The 20,483-nt window shown below is 49.0% G+C and overlaps 1 protein-coding gene across 8 annotated transcripts in view; it reads left to right on the top strand.

The window, feature by feature from the left end:
• The window catches only part of LOC133360470 (zinc finger protein 135-like), a 31,486-nt gene extending 15,584 nt beyond the window's left edge, over positions 1-15,902 (top strand). The window contains exons 1-4 of one of the 8 annotated variants that reach the window (XM_061579208.1): positions 5,323-5,716; positions 7,447-7,536; positions 9,396-10,282; positions 10,930-15,902. In XM_061579208.1, coding sequence (XP_061435192.1) covers positions 9,472-10,282; positions 10,930-12,308 — 2,190 coding nt within the window. In that variant the 5' untranslated portion in view covers positions 5,323-5,716; positions 7,447-7,536; positions 9,396-9,471 and the 3' untranslated portion in view covers positions 12,309-15,902. The other 7 variants (XM_061579213.1, XM_061579210.1, XM_061579207.1 and 4 more) reach the window with 7 other exon arrangements.
• The last annotated feature ends 4,581 nt before the right edge of the window (positions 15,903-20,483 follow it).

Below are 20,483 nucleotides of genomic sequence, written 5' to 3' on the forward strand. Positions count from 1 at the left end.
TACGTCATCAGTTTTAGTTCCGATTCCATTCAGATGACGTACGTCGGTACAAAGACTTTTGGCGTTATCTGGTCTGACACTGCTGGTGAGACTAGGGCATGAAGAAGGCCGTTGTCTCTGGTGTAGGCCAGTCAGTTTCAAAGACAATGCGTAGATTAATATCAGAGCCATGTTTGTTTGCATGTTCACCACAAGTAGCGTGTGGAGTTAATGCAGACGTGATGCCTTGCAAAAGGTATCATCCATTTGGTGTTTGAACGTCTTAACACATCTCTTTGTTTATTGCCAGAAAGGGTAAAACACCCATTCTTATTCTTTGGTTCTTTCGGTAAATAATAGCATACTATGCTATTTTTTAATTTATTATTTTATCTTTATATACGTGACTTTACCGAAAGAACCAAAGAGTAATTCCTGCAGTCACGAAAGCTACAAAATACCCATTATTATGTTTCATACTTATACACCATTGGTTGTATTTTATAATTCCGTTTCAATGACGTACTTGCACATCATCAGTACGCGTTCTGGGCGCCATCGGAACGGAATCGGAATTTAAAAGGGCCGCGCCTGGGAGGGTTGCAGTGTGCCACAGTTTGTGGCGCCGGCTATCGCGTCGTGGCGGCGGTCGCGTCTTCTGCGGTTTTCTGCGGTGAGGAACATTGCGCGGTTGCCAGCGGCCGTGCCGGTGACCCTCGATTGCTCTGGATTTGGAGCTGTGCCTTCCGATTTCAGCCGGGTGCCGTTCTGTGCAATACTACTACCAAAAGGCGAAGATTCGGGATACGAAGTGTCAGTGTAATGAACTTTGGATGTATTATCATTACGTTAATGGTAATAAATGTTTTTTTTTAATAAATCTAATCAGTTTAACACGTAGGCTTTCGCGACCAATGTTATTCATAATCAACGTTTTTGGGTTTAGATCGCGTTATTTATAAATGTGTCGTAACCCTCCACCACCCGACACGGCCAATCAGTAAAAATGTGTCACGTTGTCTCTCACCACTTCTTTCTATCGAGATGCAGCAGTCGTATTGAGTTCTAGATATGATTCGCAGATACAGCCAAAATCACGAATAGCAAATCTGTGAATAACGAAGGAATTACCGTGAGACACACCGTGAGCCTCGCCGCGAGACCCACCCTGAGACGAGACTCAGCGTGAGACTCACCGTGAGACCGTGAGACTCGCATTGAGACCGTGAGACTCAGAGACTCACCGTGAGCCTCGGCGTGAGACTCACGGTGAGATGAGACTCAGCGTGAGACTCGCCGTGACACCCGTGAGACTCAGACTCACCGTGAGACTCACCCGTGAGACTCGGCGTGAGACTCGGCGTGAGACCGTGAGACTCAGAGACTCACCGTGAGACTCGCCGTGAGATGAGACTCACCGTGAGACTCAGAGACTCACTGTGAGACCCACCGTGAGACTCACCGTGACACCCGTGAGACTCGCCGTGAGACTCGCCGTGAGTCCGTGAGACTCAGAGACTCACCGTGAGATGAGACTCACAGTGAGACTCGGCGTGAGACCGTGAGACTCGGCGTGAGACTCGCTGTGAGACCGTGAGACTCACAGTGAGACTCGGCGTGAGACCGTGAGACTCGGCGTGAGACTCGCCGTGAGACCGTGAGACTCGGCGTGAGTCGAGGTGAAAGCGTTGAGGCGGAAGTGAATTCTCACTCCAGGGTCCGCGGCGATTTGAGCGCAGGGCCTCGATGGGTGAGTGGGGGGAGTGGGGGGAGGGGTGAGTGGGGGGAGTGGGGGGAGGGGTGAGTGGGGGGAGGGGTGAGTGGGGGGAGTGGGGGGAGGGGTGAGTGGGGGAGGGGTGAGTGGGGGAGGGGTGAGTGGGGGAGGGGTGAGTGGGGGGGAGTGGGGGAGGGGTGAGTGGGGGGAGGGGTGAGTGGGGGGAGGGGTGAGTGGGGGGAGGGGTGAGTGGGGGGAGTGGGGGAGGGGTGAGTGGGGGGGAGTGGGGGGAGTGGGGGAGGGGTGAGTGGGGGAGGGGTGAGTGGAAGGAGGGGTGAGTGGGGGGAGGGGTGAGTGGGGGGAGTGGGGGAGGGGTGAGTGGGGGGAGTGGGGGGAGTGGGGGGAGGGGTGAGTGGGGGGAGGGGTGAGTGGGGGGAGGGGTGAGTGGGGGAGGGGGGAGTGGAGTGAGTGGGGGGAGGGGTGAGTGGGGGGAGGGGTGAGTGGGGGGAGTGGAGTGGGGGAGGGGTGAGTGGGGGAGGGGTGAGTGGGGGGAGGGGAGCGGTGGTGCCGCGGTTAGCGCTACGAACCCGGAAAAATACCCGAGTTCGATTCCCGCTCACGGCTACCAATCACGGCGCGATTATCTGAGCTGGTACTTGGGCCTCCCCTAGGTCGACTGAGCCTCAAATGAGTATCTGGTGAGGTGTGAAAACATCACCACTGGGGAGACAAAGGCGGCCGGGCATGGTGCTGGCCACCCATCTCCTCGTGTGTCGTACCGGCGTTGATAGGTGTTCACTAACAGCACTTGCCCCAACAGTCTGTTAAGGCTATACGGGGATCTTTGTCTTTGAGTGAGTGGTGAGTGGATGGGTGAGTAGGTGAGTACGTGGGTGTGTGAGTGATTGAGTGGGTGAGTGAGTGAGTGGGTAAGTCAGAAAGTGAGTGAGTGGGTGAGTGAGTGGGTGAATAGGTGCGTGGGTGTGTGAATGATTGAGTGAATGAGTGGGTGAGTGAGTGAATTAGTAGGTGAGTGGGTGAGCGAGTGGGGACTGAGTGGGTGAGGGAGTGGGTGAGTAAGTGAGTGAATGAGTGGGTGGGTGAGTGAGTCAGTACGTGAGTAGGTGGATAAGTTGGTGAGTAAGTGGGTGGGTAAGCAGGAGCGTGAGTGTATGAATGAGTGGACGAGTGACTGAATGAGTGAGTCGGTGGGTGAGTGAGTACGTGGGTGGGTGAGTGAGTGGGTGAGTGAGTGAGTGAGAGGGTGAGTAGTTTGTCGATTATGTTTCACAAAATGAAAACTTTGATGAAACAATCAGAATAGGCTTCATTACCCTTTGCAAGGAATCAAGTCCGCATTAACCACAACATATAACTTGTGGAAAAACATCCAAACAAACATTCTCATACTAATAATGATGATGAACGCATTGTATTTCAAACTCATTTGCCTCCTGCATGGCCTTGTCTCACCAACAATGACAAAAGGCGAACAGTAGAAAGGCGATGCAAGTGTAGTGAGGCCAACAGAGTCGCACACGTTATGCGTGAGAGGCAACACATTTATTTTAACACGTAAATACACAAAGGGGTAACTGCCCCTTTGCCAGATACAGCCGAGGGTGGTGACCACCCAGCTAACTACACTGCACAGAGGAGTTACCGCTACGAAGGGTCGGACCCTCACTCGGGTCCCCGGCCACGTGTTGGTGCATCTTCAGACGTAGAGCTTCCAACTTAGATTTGACGTTTTCGTGCCTGCAGGGATCCATACTCTTTGGTTCTTTCGGTAAAGTCACGTAGGTAGAAATTAAATTACGTTTCGGGCGCAACACAAGCGTCCGTCATCAGGTGGGACAACCACAGCAAGAAACAATTGCCCTTTTGCCAACTTCATAGGCGCTGCGACTCGCTACGCACAGCACTTGCCACCGCAGCCTGCTAGAGGCTACACGGGGGAGCTTTGCCTTTGTGTGCGGCTCGCTGCATCCGAGTGAGGCGGCTTAGCCTGCACCAAGCCGCTCCGCGTCGCTTCGGGGTTGCCGACTCACCACGTGACTCCCCCCCCCCCCAGCGCGAGACCCCCACCCCCATTACTCCGGTCGCCAGGTTCGTAGCTACAACCACTCGCTCAGTACAACCACTCACTCACTACAGCCACTCACTCACTACAGCCACTCACTCACTACAGCCACTCACTCACTACAACCACTCACTCACTACAACCACTCACTCCAACCACTCACTACAACCACTCACTCAGTACAACCACTCAGTACAACCACTCACTACAACCACTCACTCACTACAACCACTCATTACAATCACTCGCTCAGTACAACCACTCACTACAACCACTCACTCACTACAACCACTCACTACAACCACTCACTCACTACAACCACTCACTCACTGCAACCACTCACTCACTGCAACCACTCACTCACTGCAACCACTCACTCACTACAACCACTCAGTACAACCACTCACTCACTACAACCACTCACTCACTACAACCACTCACTCACTGCAACCACTCACTCAGTACAACCACTCACTACAACCACTCACTCACTACAACCACTCAGTACAACCACTCACTACAACCACTCACTCACTACAACCACTCACTCACTACAACCACTCAGTACAACCACTCACTACAACCACTCACTCAGTACAACCACTCACTACAACCACTCACTCACTACAACCACTCACTACAACCACTCAGTACAACCACTCACTCAGTACAACCACTCAGTACAACCACTCACCCAGTACAACCACTCACTACAACCACCACTCGCTACAACCACTCGCTCAGTACAACCATTCACTCACTACAACCACTCACTCACTACAACCACTCACTACAACCACTCAGTACAACCACTCGCTCAGTACAACCACTCACTCACTACAACCACTCACTCAGTACAACCACTCGCTCAGTACAACCACTCACTCACTACAACCACTCACTCACTACAACCACTCAGTACAACCACTCACTCACTACAACCACTCACTCAGTACAACCACCCAGTACAACCACTCACTCAGTACAACCACTCAGTACAACCACTCAGTACAACCACTCACTCACTACAACCACTCATTCAGTACAACCACTCACTCACTACAACCACCCAGTACAACCACTCAGTACAACCACTCAGCACAACCACTCACTCAGTACAACCACTCACTCACTACAACCACTCACTCACTACAACCACTCACTCGCTACAACCACTTACTACAACCACTCACTACAACCACTCACTCACTACAACCACTCACTCAGTGCAACCACTCGCTCACTACAACCACTCAGTGCAACCACTCGCTCACTACAACCACTCACTACAACCACTCAGTACAACCACTCAGTACAACCACTCACTCAGTACAACCACTCAGTACAACCACTCACTCACTACAACCACCACTCACTACAACCACTCAGTACAACCACTCACTCACTACAACCACTCGCTCAGTACAACCACTCGCTCACTACAACCACTCAGTACAACCACTCACTCACTACAACCCCTCGCTCAGTACAACCACTCACTCACTACAACCACTCATTCACTACAACCACTCACTCGCTACAACCACTCACTACAATCACTCACTACAACCACTCACTCACTACAACCACTCACTCAGTACAACCACTCACTCGCTACAACCACTCACTCACTACAACCACTCACTACAACCACCACTCAGTACAACCACTCACTCACTACAATCACTCACTCAGTACAACCACTCACTCACTACAACCACTCAGTACAACCACTCACTCACTACAACCACTCACTCAGTACAACCACCACTCACTACAACCACTCACTCACTACAACCACTCACTCACTACAACCACTCGCTCAGTACAACCACTCAGTACAACCACTCACTCCAACCACTCACTACAACCACTCACTACAACCACTCAGTACAACCACTCACTCACTACAACCACTCACTCACTCCAGTACGGTCCGAGTATCCGTTCATCCTGAGGGCTTGGTGTACGTGCTCCAACTCACTAGCTAGGTGGTGCTGGTCGTTGAATTCTTCTGGGCTGGATGGTGGTGGGAATCAGGCTTTAGATAGGCATCCGTGTGGGTGGCTTTCCTGTAGACCGAATGTCCCAACGAGCCATCAGGTCTCTTCTCGATCACTACATCCAGGAATGGTAGCTTCCCATCCTTTTCCACTTCCATAGTGAATTTGATAGACGGGTGTATGGAATTGATGTGGTTGAGAAATTGGTTCAGTGCTGGCAGACCATGTGGCCAGATGACAAACGTGTCATCTACGTATCTCTTCTACAAGGAAGGACGTAGGGTGGATGTCTGGATGGCATCTGTCTCAAAATATTCCATGAAAACATTCGCTACCACTAGCGATAAGGGAGAACCCATTGGGGTACCCTCATCTTGTCTGTAGAATGTACCATTCCAGGTGAAGTATGTGTTGGTAAGACAGTGCCTTACCAAAGTTGGTACATCTGCATTCAGTCCCTGTTGGACCAAGTGTTCAACGATTGCAATGGTGTCAAGTACAGGTGTAATAACAGCCATAGAGGGTTCACGTGGGGATTGGCTTGCCGGTCCTGCTCGTAGCCAATAAGGGTTGAGATTGGGACCATGGCCCATGCGTCATCACGACAGGTCATCGGAAGTGATTGGCCTAGCCATTCGGGGCCCCAGCTAATGGGGAGCCGGATGAGGGGCGTGGTCCCGGGATTGACAGGGAACCATCGAGAATGGTGAGAGCTGTCCATACATGATTGGCTGGGGGAACCACGTGACGAAGGTCTTAAGAGTGAGCGAGAGGGAACGATCGCGAGCAGACTGAAAATAACAGAAGCAGGGTCACGTGCGGAGGGGGCCTCGGGTTGCCACGTGCGCGGAGGGAACTTCGTGCGGAGTCTGTCCTCTCTCTCCGTTGTCTGCCAGCAACGGAGAGTGAGTAAGGAAAGTGTATGGTGGAGTGGAAATAAAAAGGACTGATTCCGAAGCCGTCTCCTGGAAGGTTATTACACAGGTACATTGGTGAACAGAGAAACTACATCGAAACTGACAAGCAAATCATCCGGAGAGAGTGAGATGTCCTTGATTAGATAAACCAAGTGAACTGAGTTAAGTACAGCTGAGGTGGACTTGCCAGTGAAAGGAAGCAGAGTCTCAGACAGAAATCGGGCCAGTTTGTAGGTAAGTGAGTTAATCGTGGAGACGATAAGACGGAGCGAGGTACCTTCTTTGTGGATTTTTGGAAGGCCATAAAATCTGGGTGGTCTAGCAGCCAAAGGTTTTAGGCAGCTCTTCTTGGTCTGATCGATTAGAGAAGTCGATTTAGTGATGATATTGTTGGTTTTAGTAGCTAGTCAGTTGGTGGGATCTCTGTTTATTTTGGTATATACAGTGATCCCTCGTTTATCGCGGTTAATGGGGACCGGAACCCCTCACAATAGGTAAAAATCCGCGAAGTAGGATTGGCCCCCTAGGAATTTCCGTATATGTGTGTGTGGGTACCAGAATGTTTAAAATATGTATATTTATACTTTATATATATATTTTACTTAAATCTATTTAATTATAAAACCTTAATATTATACACTCTCTCTCATACGATACGTATTATGGTGTTCTACACTCACCAATGACAGTAGTATCTTGAGACTTGACTCCAGTAATGACGACGACGACGATGACAACGATGATGCGCAGCCAATCAGCTCACGGGATACATCCACTCGTGCTCTCATTCGTCGATCTCGCGCCGGGAACCAATCACGTGCCTTGTCTGAGTGCCCGTGGGTATGTACAAAGCCTCTGAGAGAGTTTCTCTTTTTGTCTGGCAACCTGGGAAACCATTTCTCTCGCGCATCACGATGAAACAACGCTGCTTTCCGCAATACGGCTGCCGATATGGCGGTATTTTAGAATTTTTTTTTTCGATAAATATTTTTGAAAAATCCGCGATGCACTGAGGCCGCGAAACTTGAACCGCGAAGTGGCGAGGGATTACTCTACTACACTACTAAACACTACACCACTATACTACATTGAAAAGTAATTTATGAAGAACAGCTTTTTGTGTTTAATTTGTTGTCCTTCCCCCGCACGCTCCGATTAGCTATGGTTGGTTATGTACAGTGTGAAATAAGTTCAACATACATACACACATACGCTCAGGGGTAGGGACAGACGAACCCATGCTCAAACCCGTGCTCTCACCCACGCTGGAACCCATGAACCCAGTTCGGGCTATGGGTTAGCGCCAGGGTTGTGGTTGCGAGAACGGGTTCGAGCATGACACCCCTGTGCAGCAGTGTGTAAACAATGATTTTGAAGCAACTTCGGATGAGTTCTATGATCAGTTTAACACAGTTTAACACGGCTTTTGTGACCAATATTATCCATAAGAGGTTTTTGGGTTAGAGTGCGTAAATATACAAAGTGTCGTTAAACCCGCCGCCACCACCCGACAGCCAATTAGTAAGGTTTGTCACATAAATAAAACGTGACAATTCGTTGCTAGTTTACAATTGTAGGTGTTGCAGGTTTATTCTCCAACACACCGGTGTGCTGTTCGTAAGTCAATTTGTTGGAAGTCCAACTTGACTCCTGTCAATTACAAACGTGTTGTACGGCATGTACACTCAACAGGGGGAATGGCTTTAAAAGTTGGAAAATCTTCCTTAGATTTAGATGCCACTGCCTCTTCATGTTCTGCAGATGTAGATGCCACCGCCGTCTATTGCGCGGCAGTTGAACTCATGGCTCTCGGTCCGTGCAGGCAACTCGACATAAGGACATGTTTGTTCGTATCTCTGAAAGTTTGTAAGTCGAATGTTCGTAAGTAGAGGAGTCACTGTACTTGGGTGGCGAAGCATTTTTTATATGGGGGTGGAAGCATGGCCTGGAGGTCTGTGGGGCAGTGATTGGTGTGCTTTTTCTAGTTCCCTAGCTCACCCCCACGACGTCCAGAGATCTCCCCCCTCATAACCAACACCACCACCACTACTCTTCCCTCTTCATGTTCTCATTATATGGCTATCACTCATTAACCCCATTCATTCAATCTATTCGTCATCATTGACTGTCAAAATAATTATTCTCTATATGGCTATCACTTATTAAACCTCAACCATTCGATCCATTCATCATCATCCACTGTCATGAATTTAACTTTCACCAAATTCACGCATCATTAGAGATTCGCACACCACATTTTATTCATCACATCTCCCACCACCATCACATTCGCACACACGCACACGTTCTTACACCATTCTTAATTCTCTCTGAAAAGCGCCTTTGGTCAAGGCGCTGTATAAATCTATGCTAAGATGAGATATGATCATTCCGATTTGTCATCTTAGCTGTGGGAGACTTCTGGATTTACTCTCCAACACACAACCAGTTAGTGCTGTACTAGCAACTTATTGGCCACGTTTTGATTGTGTGACAAACGCCTTAACTAATTGGCTGTGTCGGGTGGTGGCGGGTTTAACGACACACATTTATATTTATGCGATCTAACCCAAAAAAATAACCGGTTGTGGATTTCATCTGGGTAGCTTACGTAACTACATTTTTAAATTCAATATCATTAGTAAAATATTTCATAATTCTGACAGTAAATAATAAACATCGTCGTAACTTTTTTCCAGATTTTCCTTCTTAGCTGCGGGAGGGGAGGATTTGCTCGGTCGAGGGGGCCCTTTGGTGCAAGTGGAGGAGCTTTGGATGAAAGGGGAGGAGCTTCAGATGAGAGGGGAGGAGCTTTGGACAAGAAGGGAGGAGCTTCGGGCCGACGGAGAGAACGTCAGCTCTGGTGGAGGAGAGGTCCTCATGGTCGACATTAAAGCAGAGGACCTCCCTGTTGAAGGGGAGGACCCCCACATCAAATTGGAGGACACCTGGGGTGGCGGAGGAGGAGGAGGTGAGCCGCAGAATGGCAATGGTGACCTTCGGGCGAAAGCGGACGACCTTTGCGCTCGCCGGGACGGCGACGCGTGGCCGAGCGGTGACCTCGGCGTCAAGCAGGAGGACGTCCGGGCCGACGGGGATGCCCTTGGTAGGAAAGTTTCGGAGCTCACGGTGGAAACGAGGCGACCGCCGGAGCAGCTTCGCATCAAAAAGGAGGAGGAGGAGGACCTCCTCGAGGCTGACGCAGTGAACACCGTGGTCGGCGGCGAGAAGCCGCCCATTAAACAGGAGGTCTTCGTGAGCGGTGGAAACGAGCCGCGCGTTAAGCAGGAGGATCTCCACTTTGACATCCGTATCGACGGACGCAGCCCTCGGACGACGGGGCAGGCTCCGAGCATTAAGGTGGAAGAAATTTGTACAGAGGGGGGGCAGCGTCTCGACGGCAGCGTGCTGGACCTCCCCCGGGTTAAAGAGGAGGGCGTCCAAATAAAAAAAGAGGACCTTCGAGACGACGGAGGAGAGGACCTGCGGGCCGGAGGTTCAGTTGCGAAGCGGGCGTTCCCAGATGTGGTGGAGGTGGAGGTGATGATGGAGCACGTGGATGAGATGATGGAGCACGTGGATGAAGGTAGGTAGGTAGGTAGGCAGGGAGAGAGGGAGGGGAGGAAGGGAGGGTGGGAGAGTGGGAGGGAGGTTTGCGGGAGGGTGGGAGGGAGGATGGGAGGGTGGGAGGGAGGTTTGCGGGAGGGGGGAATCACCGGGGAGGGAACGAGTCTGGCACAGAGGCTGTGGGGCACAGCTCTTCAAATCGACGTTCCATTTGCGGCCTCCAGGCAGCGGGACTGGAGTGGCTTTTGGTTTGGGTTGACCCAAAACTCAACTGTAAACCGATTATGTTTGGGCTTGTTTCAAGAGGGGCTTAAAACAGTTGGGTTCTGGCTATCCGGTTGAATCAATCGGTTTTATATCCAATTCGATATGCACAATACAATTACTAGTTTTAACCAAGAGTGGTTACGGATCACAAAATCTCAGCGGTTATTTGAAACACAAGTAAGTTGTAACTTAATGTGCCCCGTGCTTAATTTGTGTTTTCGATGATTGGCCTTCGAATAAAGAAAAATCTGGCCATGTCTCTTGCCCAGAAAGGGCATCACACACCCCCAGGGTACAAGATGCACCCCAGGTTAAGAAGAACCACTGGCTCATTAAGATAGCGCGCTCGCACGTCACTGATGTCACAACGACGCTGCCCGGCTTCTGCTTTGCCACCAGAGTCGAACGGAGCGGGCGAGACGGCCGAACGGGGAAAGCACCGCTGCTCCGTGTGCGCCAGGGAGTTCAGCCGGGAGCGTGGGCTCCAGGTCCACACGTGGCAACACTCGAGCCACCGCCGCCACCGTAAGAAGGCCCTGCAGTGCGACCTCTGCGCGTATAGCACGAGGCTCAAGAGCGACCTGGAGAGGCACCTACGGACCCACCATGACGACGATGAGGAGGAGAGTTCGGCAAATTGGGAGCCGTCGGCGCTATCGACCGTCTCGAGACGCACGGCACCAAGTGGACCCGTCCCTCGTAACCGCCGTGCGACACGTGCTGCAGCGGAGAGTGGGCCCGTCTCTAATAACCGCCGTGCGACACGTGCTGCAGCGGAGAGGGGGCCCGTCCCTAATAACTGCTGTGCGACACGTGCTGCAGCGGAGAGGGGGCCCGTCCCTAATAACCGCCGTGCGACACGTGCTGCAGCGGAGAGGGGGCCTGTCTCTACTGACCGCCAGAGGAAAGCCACAGCAGCAGAAGGTGAGTCCGTCTCGAATAACCGCCAGACGAGACACGCACCGAAGAGGACGACGGAGGCGCACGAAGGGACGGATAACGGAGGAGGCCCTGCGGAGGCGCCCCCCCGGGCGAGGCTCCACGATTGCCCTACGTGCGGCAAGGCGTTCTCGCGCGCCGCCCACCTGCGGCGCCACTCGCGCGTCCACGCGACCTCGCGCCCGCACGGCTGCCCCGTGTGCGGCAAGGCATTCGCCCACGCCGACGACCTGTCGGCGCACACCCGGGTCCATGCGGCCGACCCCGGCGGGCACCCCTACCGGTGCGCCCACTGCGGCGCCTGCTTTCGCCGGCCCTCGCACCTCCTCGCGCACGAGCGGACGCACACGGGTGAGCGGCCATTCGTGTGCGCTCACTGCGGGAGGGCGTTCGCCCACGCGGCCACCCTCCGGCGGCATGAGCGGGCGCACGCAGGCGAGCGACGGCACGCAGGTGAGCGATCGCACCGCTGTGACACGTGCGGGTCGCTGTTCTCGTGCAAGAGCCACCTGCGGCGGCACCACGAACGGAAGCACACGCGCGGCAGGGAACGCCACGCGTGCGCGCTCTGTCCCGTTGCGTTCTACTCGGAGGCGGCGCTGGCCAGACACGAGGAGCGCCACCTGCGCAAGGGGGCGGCTGGAGGAGCAAGGGGGGAGAGGGGTTACTGCGAAGCCGTCGGAGCGTCGGAGCGGCCGCGGAGACGGAGGAGCGGCCGCGGAGAAGCCGGCAACGACGACGTGGAAACGGGAGTAGCGCCCGAGACGCTCGCTGTGCCTGGGAAGCGACCGCTCCCTCCCCTCGCCCACCCCACTGACGGAGACGAGAAGCTGGCGTGAAATGACCGGACCGGTAGCGCCGACTATCCTCAACCTTCGTGTGCATCCCGTTCCGTTGTAATGCATAATGTACTGTATGTGTGTTAAATGTCTCTTTTGCACCGCCGTACATAGCTGACCATAGCTGATTGTAGGTGCGGGGAGAAGAACAACAAATCAAACACAACAACAACAACAACAAGCAGTTCTCAAGAAACAAGTTTGTCAATCTCGATTATGACTTAACACATTCCTGCGGAGGGAGCTGGTAGGAACGTTGGGTTGCTCGGTCAATGGCCAGGGTCAACGGCGGCGTGGTGTATTCCGCAAATATGCCCGACTGTGAGGGCGGGCACAAGCCGGCATGAGTAGGTAAAACGTTGAGTTTTATAAGGGCACCACGGGGTGACCAGCCCCTCCCCACCCAGCCTCACCCCTCCCACCCCCTACACAGCCCCACCCTCCCCACCCAGCCCCTCCCCACCCAGCCCCTCCCCACCTTCCCCACCCAGCCCCTCCCCACCCAGCTCCTCCAACCTGTTGTATATATGAGCCTTTTTCCAAAATTCATGTTAAGAATAATTCGGCCAATATATATGTTTTTTAATCAACCGCGGGGTAGCACGAGGCAAAGACAAAATTGTAACAACCACCATCACCACAGCTGCCTTTCGGAACAAAGAGCCTCCCTACCGCCTTTGTCTCCCAGCAACATGTGGTGGCAATAAAACTTCCAAAGACGAATGTGACGCCCTCCCCTCCCACGACGGAAGGAGCCAGTCATAAAATCAGAACAACACACAAGTCCCGCCCCCCCCGACAAAGGATAACGAAACAGACGTTTTTTTGGTTAACTTTTTTCATGTTTCTTCTAACAACGGTAAAAGTTCAAAACTTGGCGACAAAGATTAAGTGAACATTATCGATCCTCACACTCCAATTAAGAACCAGGCTACAATCTACATCAGTGGATTATTATTTCCCATTCATTATTTTAATACTAATGGCATTTATTTTTATCTTTATCTACGCGACCTGACCAAAACTAACTCGAGAACAAACAGCAACCCAGAATGCAGGCTGTGGAACGAAGGTTAGTAAAACCCTATGAATATACGTGGTAATAACAATGCTAAATCACAAATCTTGAATAAACACAAACCAAATAATAATTATGAAGTATTAGACCAAGGGTCGTCCAGGAGAATGAAAGGCGAATTAAGTCCATCAGACCTAACCAAGATGTAATATACTCCATAGGAAAAGAGCCTCCCAACCGCCTTTGTCTTCCCACAGCACGTGATAGCAAGATTTGCACACAGGCAAAAAACATCTCCCCATAAAAGAGAGGGGGAAGGGGGCTGAAAGGACGCACGTGGGGGCAATCTGGGACAGCTGCTTCCATTGATGAACTTATATTACCAATAAAATCAGAACACACACACGGACACACCGGCAGCTGTTTCCACAGGGGGGGGAGCTAACACAAAGAATGGTTCCGGTCCTTTGTAAGAAGGCGTGCCAAGGGGAGAGATTTTTTTCAGATATAATCAGAGACTCGGCCCATACATTTCAGAAGCTTGCCAGCAGAAGGAGAATCCAGCAGAAGAAGAAGACTGCAATCAACCAGGATGGTGAGGCTCGCTGAGTAGCAATGTGTTACCCAGTGCGAGTTCAGCACCAACAGAAGTAGTATCGCTCGAAAGTCATTCTGCTCTGGGTACCAACTCCCACGTGCCACTGCAGTTCGAGTTGAGCTGACGAGAATTCCAGCATCGTCCTCGAGAAGAGGCGGAAAGCGCCAAACATCGACCAAGCCAGCATCACAGCACCAGCCGCGCTATCGAGCAAGAGTGTCCGCGCCAGCGAGAGCGCCGTGTGTTCGAACACACACACCGACCTGCACCAGCTGGGAACCAGGACATCCAGCAGCGGACGAGCTGTGCGCGCTGTCTGACGACGGAATCATCGCGCACCGCCAACGGCGAGCGTCGCGTCGACTCGTCATTTAACAACAAACCCGCCCGGGCGACAGCGAGAGAGAGAAGCCGCTGTTCGTATGCCCCTCCCCAACCCTCACAAGCTCACGACGCAGCGCCCGGCGTCTGCTTAATACAAAGCATTTATCAAGGAGACAATACACACATGAACCATTAGCTGATCGTGAAGACATTGGTGCTCATTGAGTGATAAAAAAAATACGGTCGTTTAGAAGTACATCAGTCGTTATATATACTTTTTATTTTATTTTTTAATCGCTTAAAATTACCAATAGATTAATCGATGCAAACTAAACTTTTGAAACCTTCGTTACGAATCTACACTCTCAAAGGGAGAATATTGTGTTAAACCTTTCTTTTGAACACCGAATCTTGCCCAAGAATTAATTGAGGCTTAGCCAAAAATTAAGTATCTGCGTCAGCAGACACACACCACCGCACCCCATTGTCCCAAGACATTTCGTTAATTATATAATCTTGCCGATGAATCTATTGACGTATACCTTTGCCTTCGGCATATAATAATTTGCTTGTATTGCCTTTCGTATGAATATCGTTGCATGCATGTTTTAAGGACTTTCCCTATCGCCGTATATGCTCGCGTTACTCGGAGGAATGAATCAACTGTTCGGTTGCCCAGTGAAACAACGCAATCATTGATGGTTAAATGTACTGCTCACCGAGGGAAAATTCCCCGATGATACTGTGGATAATTCCAAGCATGAGAGTTCGCATATTAGAGTGTTATGTTTTTGTTTAAAATTAAAATTGTTTAACACAGAAGAGTGCTTCCTTCCTGAGTTCATGCTTAATAATCTTATTTATAAGAACTATATCCTGCGTTGAGATTTGAATTTGGAGACCTGACATAAACACACTTAGGCATAATCAGTAAATGCTATAGCATGAATAATTGCATTATCCCGATTGATATAATACAACCCTAGACAACGAAGCTAAGCCTAATTATCACAACTGCCCACATTAGCATAAGCACATACATTCGCAGAAATTAATGAAATTAGCCGCCTAATTAGCATAATTACATAATTTAGCATAATTTTCGATAATGGCGCATTTTTTCAATCTTCATTTAATTTTTATTATGAATTTTTTTTAAAAAGACATACAACACTCCCCACCCAGCCCCTCCCTGCACGACGGACGGACACAATAATCCCCTGTGGGCTGGTGTAACCAGGAGGTTCCATATTCTTAGAAAAAACCAGGAGGTTCCAACCAGTAAAAGTTGCATAGCTCCCAGTGGCGGCCCAATATCGGAACGAAGAGCATTCCAGAAGGCCGCAGAAGCAGCGCATCTGAAAGTGCGGTTGATCATCTTTGTTCGATGGTTAGTGAAAAGCCGCTGCTACGATTATGACCGGAGTTTGCATGATGATGGTTTATGGAGAGACAATGCTCATTTGATCATAAACGAGTGACTTGATTTAGTTTTTCCAGATAAAGTTATAGTTTTTTTATCTAGGCATACTCATCACGTGACGAAGCATCCATTCAGAAGTCTCGCACAGCAAGTGCGTCACTGTGCGTGAGCCAACGGCCCGTGAAAACGAGACATCACAGACCTCATTAAGAGCCCTTTCAAGTGACCTCTTAAACATTACCTGGGGACTGATGAAGTTTTTTTTATTCATCCTGCTCCAGAGATGTCCTGTGGAATGGCGGACAAACTTTTTTTAAGTCCTCGGATACGGACGTAATTGCAAATAAAGTGAAGACGTAAATTTTATCGTGGGTTTGGTCGTGCATTTGTTTTGGTGCCTGTTTCTGAAAGTGTCAACTCTTTCGAGTTTTGATTATCGCGCTGCTACACATTTCCACATGATGATATCAGTCACTTTTGTTGAACTATCATTTGTAAAGGCCAGGTCGCTTCTAAAAGAGAAGCTACACAGCTCAGTGGGTCCTAACCTGCTAAGAAAAAAAAATAGTTTATTACTTTAGTTTGTGTTTTTTTAAGTTATTTGTTTACCTTTCCTATACTTTGCACTCCTATCGTGCTTGTGAGTATTGTGTTGTTGTTATGTTCTGACCCCGTGCCCCCTACTGGACATCTGAACAAAGAGCTTTATAGCTCATCGGATTCCTCCAGTATAAATACAAGAGTCTGATTGTAACATTGGAGTACCCGTTATAATTTAGCTGGGCGGCTGTAATTCAGTGCTGTGGAGGCCAACAGCGAGGTTCAGGGCCCGATTAAGCTTCTTGTAGGCCCCAGGCACTTGTTTCGTAGGCCTTTAGTGATAACTTTCCAACAGTTGGTACTGCTGCTGCCGCCCCATGGTGACCACTACCGCCCCTGTCATTCCACTTGTTTCACGTGGTACTTCGTCCAGCCACTGGACAGATGTCGTAACGGCAGATTTCTCGCCTACTTCAGCAGTTTTTTCTTGCTGTGGTTGTCCCACCTGATGACGATTGCTTGTGTTGCGATCGAAACGTCGTGATCTATTATTTCTCTACCTACGTGACTTTACCGAAAGAACCAAAGAGTATGGATTCCTGCAGTCACGAAAGCTTCAAATCAAGATTCCCCACAAACTTTGCTTTTGTGACCAGAACAGTGATATTTTGAAATTGACCTATTTTCCAGAACATTCCAGATAGATTCAGTGCTGAGTAAACTTGGAGTAACTTCTAGAACATTCTAGAACTTTCCAGTAATATACATACTATAAATACAAGGGCCTTAAACCCACCAGTTCAGTTTAGTTTCAGCTGCCTAAGTGGATACATATCTGCATTTTTCTGAGATGGCATTAAGAGGCTGCAAGCATCCGGCAGACGTATTTTGCTATGTCTGCGGCCAATTTATCAAGACAAGAGCGAAAAAGTACTCTGTGGAAGCATCTGCTAAGATGTGTGAGGCCTACAAGGCATATTTTGGCATGCCTGTCGGGGATCAAGATAAAACTTGGGCACCTCATTTCACCTACGAGCAATAAAAAAAAACTCTAGAAGGTAAAATGGACAATTGTTTCTCGGAATTTAATGTTAAACAATTTGTTAAAAAAATTAAAATTGTAAAAAGTTTTTAATTTTAAAATGTTTTACAATGTTATTGAAAAAATATCATATGAAAAACTTTGCGAGAATCTCTTACACATTAGTCATGGGTGAAATGTATTTTTGTAGGATGGTACAGAGGGGAAAAGAGAGCCATGAAGTTCGCTATCCCAAGAATTTGGCGGGAACCCACTGACCACTCAAGCAACTACTACTTTTGCATGGTGGACCCTTCCAAACGTCGAAGTGGCAAGAATGCACCGGCTATCATGTATCCGGACCTTCCTTCATCCATCACCCCGGTAACCACATTGCCATGAGCTCCCTGTACCCACTCCTCCGGAGAGAAAGCATCCGTCTTTAGAAGACAGCCAGCAAGTCAGAGCGAGGAAGACGTAGATCCAGATGACAGTTTCAGAGGTGGAGCTGAAGAGAGAAACCCATACTACCCCAACCAAAAATACCTCAACGACTTGATCAGAGATCTTGGTCTCACCAAGTCCAATGCCGAGCTTTTGACGTCTAGGCTCAAGCAGTGGAACTTGTTGGATAAAAGTGTGCAAGTCGCAGATCAGAGGAAACGTCACCAACCTTTTTGCAGCTTCTTCACCCGCCAAGATGGGCTCTGCTTCTGCCACAATGTGACCAGTCTGTTTGAGGCAATCGGAATCGCATGTAACCAGAATGAGTGGCGCCTCTTCATTGACAGCTCATCCAGGAGCCTCAAAGCCGTGCTGCTCGATAATGGAAACAAGTACCCATCTCTTCCCCTGGCTCACTCGGTGCAACTCAAAGATGATTACAGCAGCATCAAGACCTTTCTGGATGCCTTCAAGTATGATGAGTACGGCTGGGAGGTTAAAATGGTGGCATTCCTGATGGGTCTCCAAGGCGGTTTTACCAAGTTCCCTTGCTATCTTTGCCTTTGGGACAGCAGGGACACCAAGGCGCACTACCACAGGCAGGACTGGTCACAGTGGACCGAGTTCTCTGTGGGAAGGAACAATGTCAAGTCGGAGCCACTGGTGGACTCCCAGAAGGTGCCGATGCCACCACTGCACATCAAATTGGGCCTTATGAAACAATTTGTCAGAGCTGTAGATAAGGAGTTAGCAGCCTTCAAGTACCTTCAAGACTTAACTTTGGAGCTTTCGTGACTGCAGGAATTATTCTTTGGTTCTTTCGGTAAAGTCACGTATAAAGAAAAAATAATAAATTAAATAATAACATACGACGTTTCGATTGCAACACAAGCAATCATCATCAGGTATAATGAAATAGCGACATAAAATCTAACCAGAAAAAATTATAGACAGACATAACATTTCGATACTTTGCTAGGTTATTTAATTTTAGTGTGTCTCTTTCTCCCCCTAAGCCTGCTCACTCCTTTTTGTTGTACTCATTGACATGTAAATTTTGTCTCTAACCCCTCCCTCTCGCTGCCTCCGCCCCCCTCTGTCTATTTAAGGCCACCCCACAGAGACGATCACCCCTCTCTGTACCTGTGTTGCCCGCTGTGTGTATCTTGGTGATATCTGTCTGCTTATATGTCTGTCTATAATTTTTTCTGGTTAGATTTTATGTCGCTATTTCATTATACCTGATGATGATTGCTTGTGTTGCAATCGAAACGTCGTATGTTATTATTTTCTTTATTATTTTTTCTTTATACGTGACTACCGAAAGAACCAAAGAATACCTTCAAGACTTCTTCCCTAAGCTGTCTGAGGCAAAGGTCAAAGCCGGTGTCTTCGTCGGACCACAGATAAAGAAGATCCTGGAATGCAATGAATTCCCCAATAAGCTCACTAGTAAGGAGAAAGCGGCTTGGAACAACTTTGTCGCAGTGGTTCGTGGCTTCCTGGGCAATCACAAGGTCGAAAACTATGTAGAGCTGAATCTTAATTATGGAGCTTTCGTGACTGCAGGAATTATTCTTTGGTTCTTTCGGTTAAGTCATGTCTAAAGATAAAATAATAAATTAAAACAAAAGCATATTACGACGTTTCGATTGCAACACAAGCAATCATCAGGCAAAAAAAAGAAATAGCAACAAAAAATCTAACTAGAAAACTATAGACAGACATACAAGCAGACAGACATCACAAGGACACACAGAGAGAGGACACATATCGGCACAAAGAGAGGGGTCGTTTCTGTGACGGTCCCTTAAATATAGAGAGGGGGGCAGGGACGGAGAGAGGGAGGGGGCAGAGAAAATTAGCATATCAATGAGTGGACGGCAAAGTGCTGCTGCTGCGCGAGTAAGATGACGACGTGGCACGGCACGCAAGCTTGTAAATTAGGAGAAAGGCACACTAAAATTAAATAACCTCGCAAAATATCGAAATGTGATGTAATACAACACAGAGAGTCGGTCAACACACAATTAACGCATAGCCTGGTTGATTACGTATCTCAAAGATTGCTAAGTTAGAATTTAAGTGTGAAACCTCCAAAGAGAGGACACATGCAGAGAGAACAAATAGCCAGAGAGAGAATGTCTAATAGTGTATTGTATTACATTGCTCTGTTTTTTTGTGTTTTACCTTTTCTTGTTTCATTGTATGTAATGGCAGAGATTAGGGATTCTTAAAGAACAGAAATATATGCATTGATTTATATGAAGACAAGTCCAGATAGTGGCCAAGGTTAAGAAAATTGTTGTTTTTATTTACATAGTATAGCAATTTTTTTATTTGGGTTGGAACCCCCAGACACCCTGGAAGATTTGGTCCCCCCCAATGTTGATTCCATGGCTACGGCCTTGATGTAGATGAATATTATAATAGGTTTAAAGCGACAGTTTCCTACTTAAATTTCCGAGGATGCCCAGGATCTTCGGCATAGAAGGGGTCGGGAAGTTATAATTGTTACTGTGTCTGTCTTTATGTCTGATTAACTTACTGTCTGTCTGACTCTGTCTGTCTCTGTCTGACTCTTCCTGTTTGTGTGTCTTTAGGCTATGTTTGTCTCCGATCTGGGATCTAAAATCATTTTCATACATAACAAGTTATCAACATTTACGGGCCAGTACGTGTCACACTCACACACACTCACTGTTGTCGTGTACGCGACTAAAATAAGTACAGTGATACCTCGGTTCACGAATGCTTCGGTTCACGAACAACTCGGTTCACGACCAGAAAATTTCATAAAAATATGC

The sequence above is a fragment of the Lethenteron reissneri genome, chromosome 69 (genome assembly GCF_015708825.2).
Source record: "Lethenteron reissneri isolate LAM-NWPU_2019-01 chromosome 69, ASM1570882v1, whole genome shotgun sequence".
Taxonomy (NCBI): domain Eukaryota; kingdom Metazoa; phylum Chordata; class Hyperoartia; order Petromyzontiformes; family Petromyzontidae; genus Lethenteron; species Lethenteron reissneri.